Raw genomic sequence first — 20,897 nt, 5'->3', positions numbered from 1 at the left:
CAATGAGGAATGCCCACTGTTCATTTAAGCTTTTTTTTTGTTTTATTCTACCAACATCTGTGTTCCTGCTATTGAGACATTACACTAGGTTCTAGGGATGCCAGGACCTGTCTCTTGCCTTCATGGAGCTCAGTGTGTAGCTGAGGAGACGCGCATGCACAGCTAGATCCCAAGGTTGTAAGTGCTGTAACAGCCCACCTACTCAGTGCTCTCTGTCTGGGAAAGAGCTGGAGAAAGATGCACGGACGGCACGTTGAAGAATTAATAGGCTCATGAGCACAGTCGTGCTCCAGGCAGACAACAACGTTTACAAAGTCATAAAAGCTCGCCAGAACACTCCACGTGCTGGCAACAAGTGGTTTAAGTATGGTTGGAAAGTGATGCAACGAGTGGATGAGAAGCTAGAAAAGAAGGCAAGGGCCAGATCCTAAAGTGTTGGTATTCTGTGCTTAGGACTTTAGATTTTATCTTGTTTACTTCGAGGAGCCACTGAGAGATTTTGAAACCCCTGGGTAACATGATCAGGTTTTCTTTTTAGAAACAGCACTCTGATCATGAAAGGAGGAATGGACAGGTGTGGGAGGTGAGGCTGAAGGTAACGGACCAGCAGAGAGGCTATCATATTATAATAGGCTTGGAAAGTGTTGACAACTGAGTCAGGAGAAAGATGGGGCTAGATTGTGCAAGAGTCCAGGAGGTAGAATGAACGAGACTCAGGGACCAAATACAATGGAGTGGTGGGGGTGAGGAACTGGGGCAGTGGGGTGGCCTCACAGAAGCCATGAGAGGCCAGTGACTGACACAGATAGTGACAGCCCAGTAAAAAGTACCAAGTCCATTACCAAGACAGGTCTTGCCCTTTAGCTCATTTATTATTGACAATTCATGCCTGTCCTCCTGCTTCACTCAATTCACCAAAGGAAGAAGTTGTCAGGAAGAATAAGCAGGGAACCTTGTGAGGGAGAGAGAGTACCAAACTCTCCATCCTTCCCTTTCCATTGATGTTTAAACAAACAAACCAAGTATTTGTAGGATGACTTTTACATCCCATGTGATGATGGTATTACTTATATATCCTATGACCCTGTTTATTAGGTAAGTTATTGCTGATCCCTTGTGATGTTAGACATTCTCACTTTAATGACTGACTTGTGCCTGTGGTTTATAAAACCCTTTCCTCTGTGTATGTCATTGAATTCACACAGCAATTTTATAGCCCATGAATAGCCCATGAATTATTATGCATCTCATTTTACAAATGAGAAAACTGGTCCAGAGATTAACTGACATGTCTAAGGTCACACAGCTGGTAAATTGTAGTGTCAGGATTCCATTTCCTACCTTACCTTGCTATCTAAGGAAATAAAAAGATTTGTTTCTTTAAAAGGGGAACTTGTAGTTTATAACAACTACCCTAGTGGGAAGCAGGGGAATATTCATAAACCAATATTTATGCAACAGTGCAAACAAATACTAGAGGACTGGACTATTAGAAGATCCCCATGGGTGGTATTGAGATAAGGAGGTAATATAGTGACCACATTTCAAAAACAAGATGGCTTCTGATTTTTGGCTTTTAAAACAAGTAACTAAATTTGAATCCACGCTTGACTTACAGGGCTATTGCATTAATGGAAGTATAATTTTTTTTAAAGTACACATCATCTTAAACTGTAACAACATAGTAATATTTATCCTTGATTTGGGGTTTTTATTTTCTATCATTTTAAGATGGTTCAAATCCTTGTGTGGAAATAGCTAGTTTTTTTTTAAATTTAATTTTATTTTTTTTTTATACAGCAGGTTCTTATTAGTCATCAATTTTATGCACATCAGTGTGCACATGTCAAACCCAATCGCCCAATTCATCACCACAATCCCCACCCCCCTGCGGCTTTCCCCCCTTGGTGTCCATACGTTTGTTCTCTACATCTGTGTCTCAACTTCTGCCCTGCAAACTGGTTCATCTGTACCGTTTTTCTAGGTTCCACATACATGCGTTAATATACGATATTTGTTTTTCTCTTTCTGACTTACGTCACTCTGTATGACGGTCTCTAGATCCATCCATGTCTCAACAAATGACCCAATTTCGTTCCTTTTTATGGCTCAGTAATATTCCATTGTATATATGTACCACAACTTCTTTATCCATTTGTCTGTTGATGTGCATTTAGGTTGCTTCCGTGACCTGGCTATTGTAAATAGTGCTGCAATGAGTGTGTCTTTTTGAATTATGGTTTTCTCAGGTATATGCCCAGTAGTGGGATTGCTGGATCATATGGTAATTCTATTTTTTAGTTTTTTTAAGGAACCTGCATACTGTTCTCCATAGTGGTTGTATCAATTTACATTCCCACCAGCAGTGCAAGAGGGTTCCCTTTTCTCCAAACCCACTCCAGCATTTGTTGTTTGTAGATTTTCTGATGATGCCCATTCTAACTGGTGTGAGGTGATACCTCATTGTAGTTTTGATTTGCATTTCTCTAATAATTAGTGATGTTGAGCAGCTTTTCATGTGCTTCTTGGCCATCTGTATGCCTTCTTTGGAGAAATGTCTATTTAGGTCTTCTGCCCCTTTTTGGATTGGGTTGTTTGTTTCTTTAATATTGAGCTGCATGAGCTGTTTATATATCTTGGAGTTTAATCCTTTGTCTGTTGATTCGCTTACAAATATTTTTTCCTATTCTGAGGGTTGTCTTTTGGTCTTGTGCTGTGCAAAAGCTTTGAAGTTTCATTAGGTCCCATTTGTTTATTTTTCTTTTTATTTCTATTACTCTAGGAGGTGGATCAAAAAAGATCTTGCTGTGATTTATGTCAAAGAGTGACCTTCCTATGTTTTCCTCTAAGAGTTTTATAGTGTCTGGTCTTACATTTAGGTCTCAAATCCATTTTGAGTTTATTTTTGTGTATGGTGTTAGGGAGTGTTCTAATTTCATTCTTTTACATGTAGCTGTCCAGTTTTCCCAGAACCACATATTGAAGAGTCTGTCTTTTCTCCATTGCATATCCTTGCCTCCTTTGTCATAGATTAGTTGACCATAGGTGCGTGGGTTTATCTCTGGGCTTTCTATCTTGTTCCATTGATCTATGTTTCTGTTTTTGTGCCAGTACCATATTGTCTTGATTACTGTAGCTTTGTAGTATAGTCTAAAGTCAGGGAGTCTGATTCCTCCAGCTCCGTTTTTTTCCCTCAAGACTGCTTTGGCTATTCAGGGTCTTTTGTGTCTCCATACAAATTTTAAGATTTTTTGCCTGAGTTCCATAAAAAATGCCATTGGTAATTTGATAGGGATTGCATTGAATCTGTAGATTGCTTTGGGTAGTATAGTCATTTTCACAATGTTGATTCTTCCAATCCAAGAGCATGGTATATCTCTCCATCTGTCGGCATCATCTTTAATTTCTTTCATCAGTGTCTTATAGTTTTCTGCATACAGGTCTTTTGTCTCCCTAGGTAGGTTTATTCCTAGGTATTTTATTCTTTTTGTTCCAATGGTGAATGGGAGTGTTTCCTTAATTTCTCTTTCAGATTTTTTATCATTAGTGTATAGGATTTCTGTGCATTAATTTTGTATCCTGCAACTTTACCAAATTCATTGATTAGCTCTAGTAGTTTTCTAGTGGCATTTTTAGGATTCTCTATGTATAGTATGTCATCTGCAAACACTGACAGTTTTACTCTTCTTTTCCAATTTGTATTCCTTTTTTTTCTTTTCCTTCTCTGATTTCCGTGGCTAGGACTTCCAAAACTATGTTGAATAATAGTGGTGAGAGTGGAAATCCTTGTCTTCTTCCTGATCTTAAAGGAAATGCTTTCAGTTTTTCACCATTGAGAATGATGTTTGCTGTGTGTTTGTTGTATATGGCCTTTATTATGTTGAGGTAGGTTCATTCTGTGCCCACTTTCTGGAGAGTTTTTATCATAAATGGGTGTTGAATTTTGTCAAAAGCTTTTTCTGCATCTCTTGAGATGATCCTATGGTTTTTATTCTTCAATTTGTTAATATGGTGTATCACATTGATTGATTTGCGTATATTGAAGAATCCTTGCATTCGTGGAATAAACCCCACTTGATCATGGTGTATGATCCTTTTAATGTGCTGTTGGATTCTGTTTTCTAGTATTTTGTTGAGGATTTTTGCATCTATATTCATCAGTGATATTGGTCTGTAATGTTCTTTTTTTGTAGTATCTTTGTCTGATTTTGGTATCAGGGTGATGGTGGCCTCATAGAATGAGTTTGCGAGTGTTCCTTCCTCTGCAATTTTTGGAAGAGTTTGAGAAGGATGGGTATTAGCTCTTCTCTAAATGTTTGATAGAATTCACCTGTGAAGCCATCTGGTCCTGGATTTTTGTTTGTTGGAAAATTTTTAATCACAGTTTCAATTTCATTACTTGTGATTGGTCTGTTCATATTTTCTATTTCTTTTTGGTTCAGTCTTGGAAGGTTATACCTTTCTAAGAGTTTGTCCATTTCTTCCAGGTTGTCCATTTTATTGGCATAGAGTTGCTTGTAGTAGTCTCTTAGGATGCTTTGTATTTCTGTGGTGTCTGTTGTAACTTCTCCTTTTTCGTTTCTGATTTTATGGATTTGAGTCCTCTCCCTCTTTTACTTGATGAGTCTGGCTAATGGTTTATCAATTTTGTTTATCTTCTCAAAGAACCAGCTTTTAGTTTTATTGATCTTTGCTATTGTTTTCTTTGTTTCTATTTCATTTATTTCTGCTCTGATCTTTATGATTTCTTTCCTTCTACTAACCTTGGGTTTTGTTTGTTCTTCTTTCTCTAGTTCCTTTAGGTGTAAGTTTAGATTGTTTATTTGAGATTTTTCTTGTTTCTTGAGGTAGGCTTGTATAGCTATAAACTTCCCTCTTAGAACTGCTTTTGCTGCATCCTGTAGGTTTTTGATCGTCTTGTTTTCATTGTCATTTGTCTCTAGGTATGTTTTCATTTCCTCTTTGATTTCTTCAGTGATCTCTTGGTTATTTAGTAATGTATTGTTTAACTTCCATGTGTTTGTGTTTTTTACGTTTTTTTCCCTGTAATTCATTTCTAATTCCATAGCATTGTGGTCAGAAAAGATGCTTGATATGATTTCAACTTTCTTAAATTTGCTGAGGCTTGATTTGTGACCCAGGATGTGATCTGTCCTGGAGAATGTTCTGTGCGCACTTGAGAAGAAAGTGTAATCTGCTGTTTTTGGATGGAATATCCTATAAATATCAATTAAATCTATCTGGTCTATTGTGTCATTTAAAGCTTCTGTTTCCTTATTTATTTTCATTTTGGATGATCTGTCCATTGGTGTAAGTGAGGTGTTAAAGTCCCCCACTATTATTGTGTTACTGTCGATTTCCTCTTTTAGAGCTGTTAGCGGTTGCCTTATGTATTGAGATGCTCCTATGTTGGGTGCATATATATTTATAATTGTTACATCTTCTTCTTGGATTGATCCCTTGATCATTATGTAGTGTCCTTCCTTGTCTCTTGTAACATTCTTTATTTTAAAGTCTATTTTATCTGATATGAGTATTGCTACTCTAGCTTTCTTTTGATTTCCATTTGCATGGAATATCTTTATCCATCCCCTCACTTTCAGTCTGTATGTGTCCCTAGGTCTGAAGTGGTTCTCTTGTAGACAGCATATAGATGGGTCTTGTTTTTCAGGAAACCTGTGTCTTTTGGTTGGAGCATTTAATCCATTCATGTTTAAGGTAATTATCGATATGTATGTTCCTATGACTATTGTCTTAACTGTTTTGGGTTTGTTTCTGTAGGTCCTTTTCTTCTCTTGTGTTTCCCACTTAGAGAAGTTCCTTTAGCATTTGTTGTAGAGCTTGTTTGGTGGTGCTGAATTCTCTTAGCTTTTGCTTGTCTGTAAAGCTTTTGATTTCTCCATCGAATCTGAATGAGATCCTTGCTGGGTTGAGTAATCTTGGTTGTAGTTTCTTTCCTTTCATCACTTTAAGTATTTCATGCCATTCCCTTCTGGCTTGTAGAGTTTGTGCTGAGAAGTCAGCTGTTAACCTTATGGGAGTTCCCTTGTATGTTGTCATTTTTCCCTTGCTGTTTTAATAATTTTTCTTTGTCTTTATTTTTTGCCAATTTGATTACTATGTGTCTTGGCGTGTTTCCCCTTGCGTTTATCCTGTATGGGACTCACTGCCCTTCCTGGACTTGGGTGGCTCTTTCCTTTCCCATGTTAGGGAAGTTTTCGACTATAATCTCTTCAAATATTTTCTCTGGTCCTTTTTCTCTCTCTTCTCCTTCTGGGACCCCTATAATGCACGTGTTGTTGCATTTAATGTTGTCCCAGTGGTCTCTTAGGCTGTCTTCACTTCTTTTCATTCTTTTTTTCTTTGTTCTGTTCTGCAGCAGTGAATTCCACTATTCTGTCTTCCAGGTCACTTATCCATTCTTCTGCCTCAGTTATTCTGCTCTTGATTCCTTCTAGTGTTGTTTTCATTTCAGTTATTGTATTGTTCATCTCTGTTTGTTTGTTCTTTAATTCTTCTAGGTCTTTGTCAAACATTTCTTGCATCTTCTCGATCTTTGCCTCCATTCTTTTTCCGAGGTCCTGGATCATCTTCACTGTCATTATTCTGAATTCTTTTTCTGGAAGGTTGCCTATCTCCACTTCATTTAGCTGTTTTTCTGGGGTTTTATCTTGTTCCTTCATCTGGTACATAGCCCTCTGCCTTTTCATCTTGTCTGTCTTTCTGTGAATGTGGTTTTTGTTCCACAGGCTACAGGATTATGGTTCTTCTTGCTTCTGCTGTCTGCCCTCTGGTGGATGAGGCTATCTAAGAGGCTTGTGTAAGTTTCCTGATGGGAGGGACTGGTGGTGGGTAGAGCTGACTGTTGCTCTGGTGGGCAGAGCTCAGTAGAATTTTAATCTGCCTGACTGCTGATGGGAGGGGCTGGGTTCCCTCCCTGTTGGTTGCTTGGCCTGAGGCAACCCAACACTGGAGCCTACCTGGGCTCTTTGGTGGGGCTAATGACAGACACTTAGCTCACGCCAAGGAGTACTTCCCAGAACTTCTGCTGCCAGTGTCCTTGTCCCCACATTGACCCACAGCCACCCCCCACCTCTGCAGGAGACCCTCCAACACTAGCAGGTAGGTCTGGTTCAGTCTTCCCTGGGTTCACTGCTCCTTCCTCTGGGTCCTGATGCACACGCTACTTTGTGTGTGCCCTCCAAGCGTGGAGTCTCTGTTTCCCCCAGTCCTGTTGAAGTCCTGCATTCAAATCCCACCAGGCTTCAAAGTCTGATTCTCTAGGAATTCCTCCTCCCGTTGCCGGACCCCCAGGTTGGGAAGCCTGACATGAGGCTCAGAACCTTCACTCCAGTGGGTGGACTTCTGTGGGATAAGTGTTCTCCAGTCTGTGAGTCACCCACCCAGCAGTTATGGGATTTGATTTTACTGTGATTGCACCCCTCCTACCATCTCATTGTGGCTTCTCCTTTGTCTTTGGGTGTGGGGTATCTTTTTTGGTGAGCTCCAGTGTCTTCCTGTCAATGATTGTCCAGCAGCTAGTTGTAATTCTGGTGTTCTCACAAGAGGGAGTGAGAGCACCTCCTTCTACTCCGCCATCTTGGTTCCTACTCGCTAGTTTTATTATTATTTATTATTACTCCTACTTTGAAAAAAGCCAAATATATCTAGGATGCCCAAATTTCATGACTCTTTCCATTTTAAAAATTTTCTTTTGTGCTGAGACCTTCCAATGCTTGCCTACTGGTAACAAAATAATAGAGATTTTCTTCTTCATCCTTTAAGGGTGTCTCTTTTAGACTTTATGGAATGTTCATCTTCTCAGGTCTGTTTTTGATGGGTCTTTCTGCCTAACCAGCGTGCAGATATCCCTCACTTCCTGTCTCAGTAGGTAACCACAATCTCAGATCAAACCCTTTATGATGACTGTTTCTCAGGGCAGTCTTTTTCTCATTTGACTGAACATGTCAAAACCTTATCTTTGCTTCCATAGCATGACAGGCAAATGGTTAAAAAGAATATAACTAAAATTGTAAATTTTCAAACATTATAACCCATCTATAAGATGGATTTTTCTAGAATCATGTTTCCTTCTTAAAAATGAAAAGAAATTATATAAGATCAGATGTGGCATGCCCAAAAGAGAAGTATAATGTTATTTAGATAAATATAAAATTAGTCACTAATATAGTCAATATTGTGTTTGCAGGTAAATAAAAATATCCACTTGTTCCAGTGACTTAAAGATCCTTTTCCTTTCACGTTACAGATCTAAAAGTGTCTTGGTACAGCAAAGACAAGAAAATCAAGCCATCTCGGTTCTTTAAAATGACTCAGTTTGAAGACACTTACCAACTGGAAATTGCTGAAGCTTTTCCAGAAGATGAAGGAATTTATACTTTTGTTGCTAGTAATGCTGTAGGTCAAGTATCAAGCACAGCCACTTTGAGACTGGAAGGTACAGTAAAACAACTTTAAGAACCACATTTAAATATGGATCTAATCTCACAATATCAGTAACAAATCACTAAGGATTTCACGTAAATCGTTGGTCCTACCATTCTCTTAATGTGACTAATTGTTTCCATGTTATATGTGACGTTCTCGCTTTTCAGTTACCCCTTCTCATTATGAGTCACAAACCATCATTTTTTATTTTGCCCTGCTTTGTCTCCATAGAATTTTGTAATGTGTTGCTCTCATCATCAGCTTTCATGCTTCCTGATCAGCATGTATCAGAATGGGCAGAAATATGCTAAAGAATTAGATAGATCTGTTTTCTCATCTGGCTAGGATGCAAATTCTAAAAAAAATGTTTTTAAATCTAAGAGTGTTACCATCCCACCATTGTACTGACACAATTCTGATTTCACAGAAGCTACAGTGGGTGATTTCAGGTCTGCACACCAGCTGGATGTGTTTACTGTCATTCAAAGAATGCCTGAGGGTTGAGGGGCTCCACTGTAAGATGGTTTAACATCTCTGTTACTTGGGGCTCTTCCGCTGCAATCAGAAACACTTCCTCAGTGTCGGGGTGGGGGGCACTTTGATTCAAAATGAGATAGTATTTTTATAGAATCAGGCTGTTTTTCCTGAGCTAAAATAGTCTCTGTAATATTAAGCATATACAAATACATAAAGAGTTAGGGCAAGTTTTGCTTTTTTCCTTGATTTTAAACACTTATTATAATAACCAGAGGTTTTCTTAATAATCAGTGTAGTGTGGTTTACAAAAAAGAAAAGCTGGTTTGACAACCAGAGGGGAAGAAATAACAACAGGAAACAAGAATACCTAAACTGAATTGCACACTCCACGACTGCCCTCGTACACAATGTAGTGAAGTTCCTTAGACTAGTTATGTCTCAGCATGTTTGTCTGGAAAATGGAAGGGAACTTGTGTGACTTTGAATCAATGTGTGTATGTAGTGACATACGTTGACAAGGCATCAGGATTGGTCTGGATTCTAGTTCACCACTGAAATTGATAACAGATCTGTAGACAACTCCCAGTAAGTTCTGGTTTCAGTGCAGGGTAAAGACATTAAAGGTTGGCATGCTTCTTTTCAGGATTTAGCAAACTTGAAGAAGTTACATCAGACTCTCAATGGCATGTCTCTTCATCAGTTTCATTTAAGAAGGAGCCCCTTGGCCAAAAGCCCATCTTCATCCAGCCTCTATCAAGCCTCAGGGTGCACAGCGGGGAGACAGTCAGATTCCATGCCAGGGTTTCTGGCATTCCCAAGCCAGAAATCCAGTGGTTGCATAACCAGCAACCAATTCTACCAACAAAAGATGTAGTTTTCCATTTTGAGGAGTCCACAGGCATGGCTTTAATGCTTATAGTTGATGCTTACTCAGAGCATGCCGGCCAGTACTCTTGCAAAGCAGCCAATAGCGCTGGGGAAGCCATTTGTGCAGCTATACTCACAGTGACTCCAAAAGGTAAAGAAAGCCTGGCTTGCTTCAAAGACTTTGATCTGCTGCATCCCTCCTACTCCCACTGTTACTAATGAGAGTCTCTGCTGTGTGTCTTGGTGCATATTGTGGTCGGTCCATAATTTATTAACAAAGTAACACCCAGGTGCCCCTAAGTCCTCAATTATAGTTTAACCAGTGTACTTTAAATCTCACTGAAGTATGTGTTCTGGGCATTACACTAGTTATTATTTGGTTAGGCATCAACTTTGCTTGACATTTTTACTTTTCTAAACAGCATCTCATCATTGCATCATTAATGATTTATTTGCTACATATTTTTGATAAAGTATATGGTGGAGGGAGGACAAATGATATCCCGAATAGAGTCAGAAAAAAAGAGGGAGCGGCTATGTCATTCTGGATAGCTGCGATGACAACAAAAAGAAGGAAGCAGATACTGTATGGCATCCTCATGAGCCTTCATCATCCATCCCTCACTGGATCACTGGGAATGAATTTTCTTTTGTGTCACCCTGACATCCTGGAGCACACTGCATCTGGCATGCTGCTTCCAAGTAACAGTGACGTCTTTCATCTTCATCTTCCATGCCATTTTATGTTACTAACCTAGCCAGGTGACAAAACTTAGATCCTAATGTTCTTTTCTTTTTCTTGTCACTTGATCGTACAGTGCAAGCCCTAGCTAGGCAAAGTTCTGGGGAAAATGTAAGAGAGTCCACCAAGTCCCAGGCAGTGGCAGATCCCTGTTTCACAAAGCAGGAGAGCAAAATATCCCAAAGCGAAATTAAGTCATTTAAAGGATCATCATACGAATATGAATTTCAGGTTTTTGAAGGTGTATCTCAAAGTTCCGCCCACACAGCTACATCCATTCGAGATGTAGAGTTGCACCATACTGCATCCCTTTCACAAATTGCAGAAAGCACTGAGTTATCTGAGAAATGTGCTGAAGAGCCAATGGATGAAGCACCAAGGATTCTCCTGCATCTTCAGGACCTCTCTGTAAAGTGCGGCGACATGGCTCAATTCCTCTGTGTCTCAGAAGAACCTTCCGTTGATGTAACCTGGACTCATGAAGGTGTAAAGATAGAGGAATCTAAGAGAGTGAAGCAGTCACAAAATGGCAATGCTCAGTTACTTACCATATGTAATGTTCAGCTGGTAGACCAAGGATTGTACAGCTGCGTTGTCCACAATGAGTACGGAGAGAAGACAACATCAGCAGTACTAAGAGTAGAAGGTGGTTATTTGATATTTAGCTCTGACTTGCTTCATTTCATCCTCATCGCTTTATGCAGCTTTTCCATCATGCAGATTGAATCAATGAATATATTAAATAGAATACCCTTAAATTAGCACTCTATTCATAAATGACTTATGAAAGTCAGCCAAGTCATTGGCCAAACTTAAGAACGTGTAACTTTCCAGTCTAGATTCAAGGAAGTTTAACTTTCAAATCTGAGTTCAGGAAGTCAAGGTTTGTTTCGTATGTGCTCTTTTTTCTAATACTTACCAAATGTGCCACCTAGGAAGTGTACCAAAGAAGGTTCAGATGTTAGAGTTCATCAAGTGTTTATTGAGCATTTATTATTGTGCCTGGCACTGTCTGGACCAAAATTAGTAGTCTTTAGATATTTCTCAATAAATGCTGCTGCTTTATAGTCTCAGATCCTCCCAGAATTGTAGAATTATCTCACAGCAAGATCATTACTTTTGTTGTTGTTGTGCTTGATTCACCACTGTGTCTAGAAGGGGCACAAATATATTTGGGCAAAAGTTAACTTCTTCCTTCCTTCCATGGACTTTCTTCTTGGATGCTAATAAAATGAGAAGAGTATTCTTCAGGTACTAGAAGCCTGTGCTGTGTGTCTGCAGCAAAGGACCTTTGCTGAATCCCATGGAGGGAAGCTGGTGGAAGAAGTTTAGGCATCTCCAGGGGTCTGTGGAGAGCTGCGGCCTCTAGCTCTTCCCTGATCCGGCCATATTATTGTTGAGGCGTCAGAGATGAACAGGGGCAATACAGTGCTGTGTGCACGGCCATCTCTGCAGTGAATTTTTAGATAGATTCATTAATTCACTTAATGTATCTGCAATCCTCACTCACCAAAAGGAGGATTTGTTTTTTCTTAATCTGACATTTTGGTCTATAGCTATTTCTGATTAATTTTCAAAGCCTAAGAAAGGGATAGCTCAAGAACTGAGGTCTAATTATGCAAATTAGGTAGAAAATTCCACCATCCAGAAAGTTGACCCTCAGTTTCACCATAGCTGCTGGCTAGCACAGTAATCACACAAGAAACTATCTATCTGGAGGCGTTGTCTACAAGTCACGTAGGTGACAACTGTGACGGTTTCCGCAGCAAGATAATTGGGAGCTGGTGTGTTGTGGAGGTGGGAGAAATGTAGGTCTTTCAACTCGCTTCCTAAAGAACCTAGTGCTCTAGGACAGTCCTTCATCATCATGTTCCCAGAGTGGATTTGAGCTGGACATTTTTGCCTCAGGATTTCCAGTTCACTCAGTTCCAACAATTATATTATTAAAATGTTCTTGGTGCGTGAGCATTTTTTTTTCCCTTGGGAAGTCCAGACTGCCTTACTGAAGAAAGTTAAAAGAGAAGCCACTTTTCAGTATTTGAAGAGTGAAGGATCAGGCACAGTTATCTAATTATCTAATATAGGCCAGTCTTTATCTGTTCCTCTTCGATTTGGACCTAATAATCTTACATAGGCTAGTTATCCATGAAAATCAGGTAGGAATGGGAACCCCCATAAGTCTGTTTGAGTAGAGTTCTTATGTGCGTAGTAAGCATAGATATATCCTAGTTTGGGGACTAATGTGCTGCTTACCCTCTCATCGTAATGACATTCCATCGTCTCTAAATTCCACGTGTGTTTTACTCTTACAAACACAACTAATTTATTCCTTTTCCAAACTTTATTCTTACCTAGCAAAAGAATTGCAAACCAGACCACTTACCAAAATTACCCTTGGTTCAGACACTAAAAGTATTAAAACACTCAAAGAGTCCCAAGTTAAAACAACCCATGAAGTAAAGAGAGCATCATCAAAGAAAACATCAAGTTTGTCAGTAACTTCATGCCAAAGACCACAAGGAACTGAGAAGCCAGGGCGGCAAGCACACTGACTTGTGTCACACAGGCGGGAGAATGAGAGTGTTACCTGAGCACCTGCTTTCTCTGAAGCCACCCAGAGATGATTGTGTCTAAAGGCTGTGACTTTTCCTTATGTAATAAAAGTAATTTTGAGTTGAGGACTCTGTTCTGCTCTTTAACATATAATTGGACTTTGCGTGAAGTTTTAAAGGTGGTTCAAATCAAAGGAGTGTTTACTAGCAGAAAACTCAATTCTGCAGGGAAATCTGAGAATGGCCCTCAGTTAAAAGTGGCAAGTTAGAAAATGCATGTTCCTTCTAAATGTGATTTCATCTCCTAGCAAGTAGTCAGTCAACAAGACATTAAAAAAGAAATATTCCTTTTGTTTGTGGATTGCTTTTCTCAGTGCATGTAAAAGGCATGGGGAATTGTGGAAGTAAAAGTGGAAATTTCATAGAGAACCTAAAATAAAAATGTTTAAAAATCTTTCATCATTGTCATGTACTTTATCAGCTCATTGATCTGTTTGGCATGGATTTTGGGGGGTGCATTTGGGGGATGTAGTTTTCTATTATAGTAAAGAGAAAATTGTAATTGTGTGAATCATGAATTGAGGCAGAAAGTACATGGAATTAATCATGAAATTCTCTTGTTTTTGCACTCTAGCTCCTGAATCAATGTTGCATGAGCAGATTGAGATGGAGATGAAAGGTATGGTTATATTGAATATGAGATTTAAGTAGAAATTCTGAAGGATTAATAGAATCCTTGAGCTGCCTTCTGTCAGTAGTATTGAGAAAAATGACATAGATGTACAAATATATCTCTTACAGTATATATTACTGTGTTGCATGCCTGGTTTAGTATGCTGATAGTTACATGCATTTCACAGTAATTTGTTTTATGGTAATTTAAAATCTTATATTTAAAATTTATCAGCCATAATCAACTTCATGTTTGCAGCCATTTTCAAAAGCGTGTATTAGAAAAGGTTGTCATCTTAATGCATGAAATCATGAACTAGAAGTTTGTTTTCAAAATCACTGTGAATTAAATTGAACAAGAGACAATAACCTAGCTGTCATTCTCAGAATGCAACATCATGAATGAATTATTATTGAGACGCTTTTTTATTTAGGGTGTGTGAAAATGTTACATTCCCATTCCAGTTTACACTTCATGCACATACATCATTTTAACATTGATATGTCTCTTACACTGGCTTGCAGATAGCTGCCTTATGTGATCCTTATTGCCTGCTTTTCTTTGCATAACATCGTGACTTTATGGCTGTATTAGTTCGAATAAACGCCTTCTCATTTTATTTTATTATTTTATTTTATTTTAGCTAATCACTTATGGTTATAGTTCTCGTATATATATCTTAAATAGTTAATTCTCCAAAAATACAATAATTTAATCTATAATCAAAAGGATCAGAAAGGGCGTTTATTCCACTCTCTGCAAGTCAGGTAAGATTTTCCTCTTAGCCATCAAAAGAACAGTTTTCCTGCTCTCAAAACAAATATGCACAGGAACATGTTATTTTGAAATTCATTTGTGCTTGTTCAAGAAGAAATTTCAGCAGTTTGAAGAAAAGACCAGACAACGAACGATTTTCGTGTCAGAATCTTTTAAACAGAGCATGGTGTTGCGTTTATTCGAACAAATATGGTGAGTGAAATTTTTTATGGATTTGTGAGAATCTGTAGCATGCACTTTATTTCATTTCCTATTTTGCAATTTCATTTATTTTCAACTTTTTCAAGTACTATGGAAAATAGTAAAATGCTTTATAATTGAACTTTTTTTCAGAATTGTTCTCTGAGGAAGCGTCTGAACATTCAGAAAGAGATACCCGCGTTGCCTTCTCAGATCCTGAAGACACAGATCACAGCTCCATGGCTGCTAAAAGATATGCAAGTAGAATATCATCTACAAGCTCCTGGCCCAAATATTTCAAGCCTTGTTTTACCCAAAAGCTTATGTTTAAATATGTTTTCGAGGGTGAACCTGTTGTTTTTACGTGTAGATTAATTGCCTGTCCAACTCCAGAAATGACTTGGTTTCATAACAATCGACCTATCCCAACAGGTCTTCGACGGGTTATAAAAACAAAGAGTGATTTACATCATCACTCTTCCAGCTTAGAGGTTAAAAGGGTCCAAGACAGAGATACTGGAAGTTATAGATTATTAGCAATTAATAGTGAAGGGTCTGCTGAGTCAACTGCATCGTTGCTTGTTATTGAAAAAGGGCAAGATGAGAAATATTTAGAATTTCTGAAAAGGGCAGAACAGACACATGGAAATATGGAGGCTTTAGCTGAAAGGAGAGAAAATAGATTAAAGGTTGACCTGAGGTTTACTGGCTCTCCCTTTAACAAGAAACAAGACGCGGAACAACAGGGAATCATGCGAACTATACACTTTAAGACAGTAAGTCCTGGCAGGAAAACAGATTTAATGTATGATGAAGAATATTTAGAAAGTAAATCGGACACAAGGGGATGGCTTAATGTAGGTGAAAGTTTCCTGGATGAGGAGACCAAAATGAAGTTGCAGCATTTACGGGAGGCTAGAAAAATGTTAATGGAGAAAAAGAAATTATCTTTGTTAGATATGTCATCTGAAATAAGTTCAAGAACTTTGAGAAGTGAAGACAATGATAAAGACGTTCTGTTCTCTCGAGAGGAAATAAAAAGCAGGTCTGTATCTGACCTAGCTGACAATAGGGATAAGGTAGATAATTCAACTGAGGGTATTGTCCAAGATCCACAGGTCCTTCCTAATCTAATGGATCAAAATGTAGAATCTGGAGAACCTCCCACAAGCTTTCAAACTACTGTTGATGAGGAAATTCTCCAGACTGAAATGAGAGTGAGCCAAGAGGCATTCCTAAGAGAAAGTCTATCAAGGGACCATTTATATGGTAGGATTCTAGTAAATCAGAATATCCAAGCAAGAGAACAACTTGAAAAACTTATGACCCCAACGGAAATTGTAGAGTCATCTAAAGATATCACAAATGTAAGTAAGAATGAGGAAATATATGAGACCCCTGAAAAGGTGTCTCAAGTTACTATACCATACACCAGTGAATCTTCTGGTGCAGTTGTAAATATTCAAGAAAGTGAAGCATTAGATATTGACCAAATAAGAAAAGATGATCTGAGAGAATTTCAACACTCCACTTCCACAAAAGTCGATGAATTCAAAACTGAACAGGAAGAAAAAGCCACAAGATTTTTCGAAAATTCTTTCCAGAAACATCCACCACGTTGCCCACCTTCATTTCTTCAAGAAATTGAACCTCAAGAAGTTTATGAAGGTGATAGCTGTGAATTCGTGTGTCATTTTCAAGGATATCCTCAACCCATAGTGACATGGTATAACAATGATGTACCAGTCCCATGTAATCGAGGCTTTATCACTCAGACCTTCAAAAACTATTCAACGTTAACCTTTTCTTCTGTCCATCCTCAAAATGAAGGTTTCATTACCTGTGTGCTGTTTAACCAATACGGAACAGTAAAAACAACCGGTGTACTTAAAGTGAAGTCAAAACAAAGGCATGATGTCGAAGCACATAGGGTCCCAGTGTTGCATGACTACACTGATGAAGAAGAGGAGCTGACATTGGTGTTTGACCAAGCAAAAGGCGTTCCTCCATCTCTGAGACAGGAAGGCCAAACAAATCTCCATATGTTAAAAGCTAACCCACCAGTTCCTCCCTCTGCAGACATAGAACTTCTTTCCTTTCCTGTAGAAATTCAGATAACGGCAGCTACTCCTACCCCAGAACAGGATAAAGAGTCAAGAGAGTTGTTTCAACTGGAGGAGTTGGAACCTAAAGCAACACCTCAAGATGAGGCTACTCGGTCACCAAAGCACAAATTTATATTTTCATCTGATATTACTAACGAGCCGCCAGAAGTGTTACAAGAAATGCCAAAGCATGCCAGTTGTAGAGAAGGGGATTCCGTAGTCCTTGAATGTTCACTGTCTGGTGAGCCTAAACCAGCTGTGACATGGTTCCACAATGGAGTCCTTTTAAAGCAGAACCAGAAGTTCCAGTTTGAAGAAGTTAATTGTAGCCACAGGTTATATATTAATGATGTTAATTCTCAAGATTCTGGAAAATATGAATGTGTTGCTGAAAACAGTTCAGGAATGGTTGAGAGTGTTTCAGATCTAACAGTGGAACCTGTCACTCACAGGGAATATAGTCAATTAGAAAATATGGGTGGAATTTATGCCAAATATTCCAAAGATCAACACATTCAGGGAGAATCTGTAAGGGCACACTTTCGTGATTATCCAGCCGGTCCTTTTACTCCCCAGTCCAATATAAAAGAATATTCTGTAAGAGAATATTTTCAAAGCCTTGAGACAATTGAACAGATAGACCAGAAAGGCCAGGTTTCTTGCACATCTTCTAGAGAAAAACTGCCCATATTTATGCAGGGTGCTTCTAGATCCATAACAATCAACAAGCCTCTCCGAGCTGAACTCATACAACGTCAGGATGAAGAGAAAGAGGAACATGTAAATGAAAAATCAAAGCTACACCAAGCAGAGGGGACTGTCTATCCATCTGTTGATGATTTCAGTGAAGTTAAAATTAGGAAAGAGGTAAGAAATGATCTGGGGAAACTTGGTGGACCAGAAAGGGAAAACGTGCAAGAATGTGCCCAAAGTGACTATTTATCAAATATCCACTCTGAGAGAACTTCTGATGGTTACAATACGAAAGAATCGTCCATAATTGTATACGAAGAACCCTTTGGGGAAGGGAGATACTACCCAGGAAAAAAGGTGAGGCATAGAATCATTGCATTTGAAAAGTTACAACATATAGAAAAAGGCGTTCTAGAAAAGAGACCTACCAAGAAATCATTTGTGAATCCTCCTCAAAAGAAGCTTGATGACAAAGACTTCCCCTTAAAGCAAAGAAAATCAAGATCAAGTAACCTAAACACAGATATGCATCAGGCAGAGGAAATGCCTCCAAACACTGAACAAGATTCATCTAACATTGTAATGAATTTAAAGCTGCTTTCTTCTCAAACTCATAAGGTACTTGAATTACAAGAGAGGGAACAACAGAAGGAAGTAGGTCTTATAGATCAATCTGCAGTTGCTGAAAGGGCTGAACATGAAGCACCTATTACATTTGACCTAAAGCAATTTCATGCTCAAATAGAAAATGCGGATGTAAAATTTCAGGAAGTTAGACTAGATAGTGATCAATCAGAAGAAGCTTATTTTCAAACCCAGCATCCTGCTTCTGAAACAACCGAGGCTGAGAGCATTGTATTTGATCTGAAGCAAATGTATTCTCATTTAGGAGACCCAGCTAAGGAGTTTCAAGAGCAAGAAACTAGGCAACAGCAGGAAACACCATATAAAGAGGAAGTTCCTAGCACTGAAACATTACAATCTGATACACAGAATACCTCTCAAAGCGCACAAAGTAACATATTTACCAATCCAGAGATTTCTTCCAGTAAGGAGTTTTTAGATAGGACTGTGAGGGAGAAAAGTGGTAGTGATGAAAATGCCTCTTATTTGGAAAAACATATGCAGGAACAAAATTTAGAAATTTTAACTACTGATATTTCTCTTAAAACTATTTCTGAAGAGATCCATAGTGAACCGTGTGCCCTACTTTCAACCTCATCCACAGATGTAGGAAAAACTGATATTTCTGAGAAAAATGGGGATAGGAGTTTCATTTCACATGTGAGAAAAGCAAGTGAGGAAAAACTTATAGAGGTTTGTAAAAAGGAGGAGGAGCAATCTTTGGAACCAGAGTTGGAGTCATTTCAAAAGCAAGATGGAGGGACACAGGGATATGCTGCTGGAATTTTGGGAGACCACATAAGTGAGGTTCAGGAAGCAGACACATGCCACAGAAAAATTTCCCTGAGTCAGCACTTTCCATTCTTGATGACTGAGGAACAACGGAATCCAAATGATCAAATAAGTGAGAAAATGGATGCTCCTGGAAAAGAAAAATGTTATGAAGAAATTCAAGTTCAGAATGAAACTTCTTTCTCCAGTACTGAAAAACAAAAGATAGAAACTTGTTTTTCTGAAAACCCTCCTAAGTTGGATGAGGCACATACAACAGAGGTAATGGAATGTGAGACCTCCCTAACACAGTACTTACTGGCTGCTGGAAAGCATGAAGTTCCTGAGACGGCAGACACCAAGCACAAGGCAGATCTTGTCCACAGTGAATCAGTCACATCAATGGAGGTCGAAGAAGTAACTTTCAGCACTGTGTATGAGTACTACAACCAACAACAGGAATCACTGGGACGCCCATTTTCTCCTGAATCTGATATTTCAATTGATGTGGGAAGTACAAGCAGTGAAGCACTCTCTGAGCTAGATCAGTTTTATACCCCACCATCCTCTGTTGAACATCTTGAAACTCCAAAGTCTCCTGATTTGTATCTTACTCCTGTAGACACAGCTAAAAAATCCTCAACAAATTTAGGAGGTAAGACTATTGAAAGGACCACACCTTTAGAGGAAGCTACTGAAAGGTACTCAACACCTTCCGAAGGCAAGGTAGCAGAAAGGTGTTCTCCACCCTCAGGAGAGACCCTGGAGAGATACTCCACACCTCCAGGAGAGACCCTGGAGAGATACTCCACACCTCCAGGAGACACCCTGGAGAGATATTCCACACCTCCTGGAGAGACCCTGGAGAGATACTCCACACCTCCAGGAGACACCCTGGAGAGATATTCCACACCTCCTGGAGAGACCTTAGAGAGGTATTCCACGCCCTCAGGGGAGACACTAGAGAGATATTCTACACCTTTAGGAGGAGAAACTGTTGAAAGATATTCTGTTCCTACTGGAGGACCAAACCCCACTGGAATCTTTAAAAGGTGCCCATCAAAACTAGAAAGGGAGGACAGTCCATCAAGTGAGCATTTCCACACACCTACAGAAGAGAGAAGCTCAGCTTATGAATTATGGCGTTCTGATTCCTTTGGCACACCCAATGAAGCCATTGAACCAAAAGACAATGAAATGCCACCATCTTTTATTGAACCTCTGACCAAAAGGAAGATCTATGAAAACACAACCTTGGGCTTCATTGTTGAAGTTGAGGGCCTTCCAGTTCCTGGTGTGAAATGGTATCGAAATAAATCTTTGCTAGAGCCAGATGAAAGGATCAAAATAGAAAGGGTGGGTAATGTGTGTTCTTTGGAAATTGCTAACATTCAAAAAGGAGAGGGAGGCGAGTACATGTGCCATGCTGTAAACATCATAGGGGAAGCAAAGAGCTTTGCACATGTAGACATTGTGCCCCCAAAAGAGAGAGCAGTGGCCCTTCCGCCTCCAGTAACACATCAGCATGTCATGGAGTTCGATTTGGAAAACACTGGGTCATCAAGAACCCCTTCTCCTCAAGAAATTGTCCTGGAAGTTGAATTAAGTGAAAAAGATGTTAAAGAATTTGAGAAGCAAGTGAAAATAGTCACAGTTCCTGAATTTACTCCTGATCATAAAAGCATGGTTGTGAGTCTGGATGTTCTCCCATTGAATTTAGCAAATCCAAGTATGGCTTCAAGGGAGGAAGAAGACAAAGATTTAAAAATTGACTTAGAAGTATTTGAAATGCCTCCTCGCTTTATAATGCCTATTTGTGATTTTAGAATTCCAGAAAACTCAGACGCTGTGTTCAAATGTTCAGTCATAGGCATCCCAACTCCTGAAGTGAAATGGTATAAAGAATATATGTGTATTGAGCCAGATGACGCTAAATATGTGATTAGTGAGGAGAAGGGAAGTCACACCCTTAAGATTCGCAACGTCTG

At 39.1% G+C, this 20,897-nt stretch overlaps 1 protein-coding gene across 1 annotated transcript in view; it reads left to right on the top strand.

The window, feature by feature from the left end:
• TTN (titin) overlaps positions 1 to 20,897 on the top strand; it is a 285,745-nt gene that overhangs the window by 50,063 nt on the left and 214,785 nt on the right. Inside the window, exons 44-45 of the mRNA XM_065880462.1 lie at positions 8,270 to 8,458; positions 13,721 to 13,765. Of these exons, the coding sequence (XP_065736534.1) occupies positions 8,270 to 8,458; positions 13,721 to 13,765 (234 nt within the window). The remainder of the gene's footprint in view (positions 1 to 8,269; positions 8,459 to 13,720; positions 13,766 to 20,897) is intronic.

Source organism: Phocoena phocoena, chromosome 7, assembly GCF_963924675.1.
Source record: "Phocoena phocoena chromosome 7, mPhoPho1.1, whole genome shotgun sequence".
Taxonomy (NCBI): Eukaryota; Metazoa; Chordata; class Mammalia; order Artiodactyla; family Phocoenidae; genus Phocoena; species Phocoena phocoena.
The sequence above is the reverse complement of the archived record's forward strand: the minus strand, read 5'-3'. Positions and strand labels throughout refer to the sequence as shown.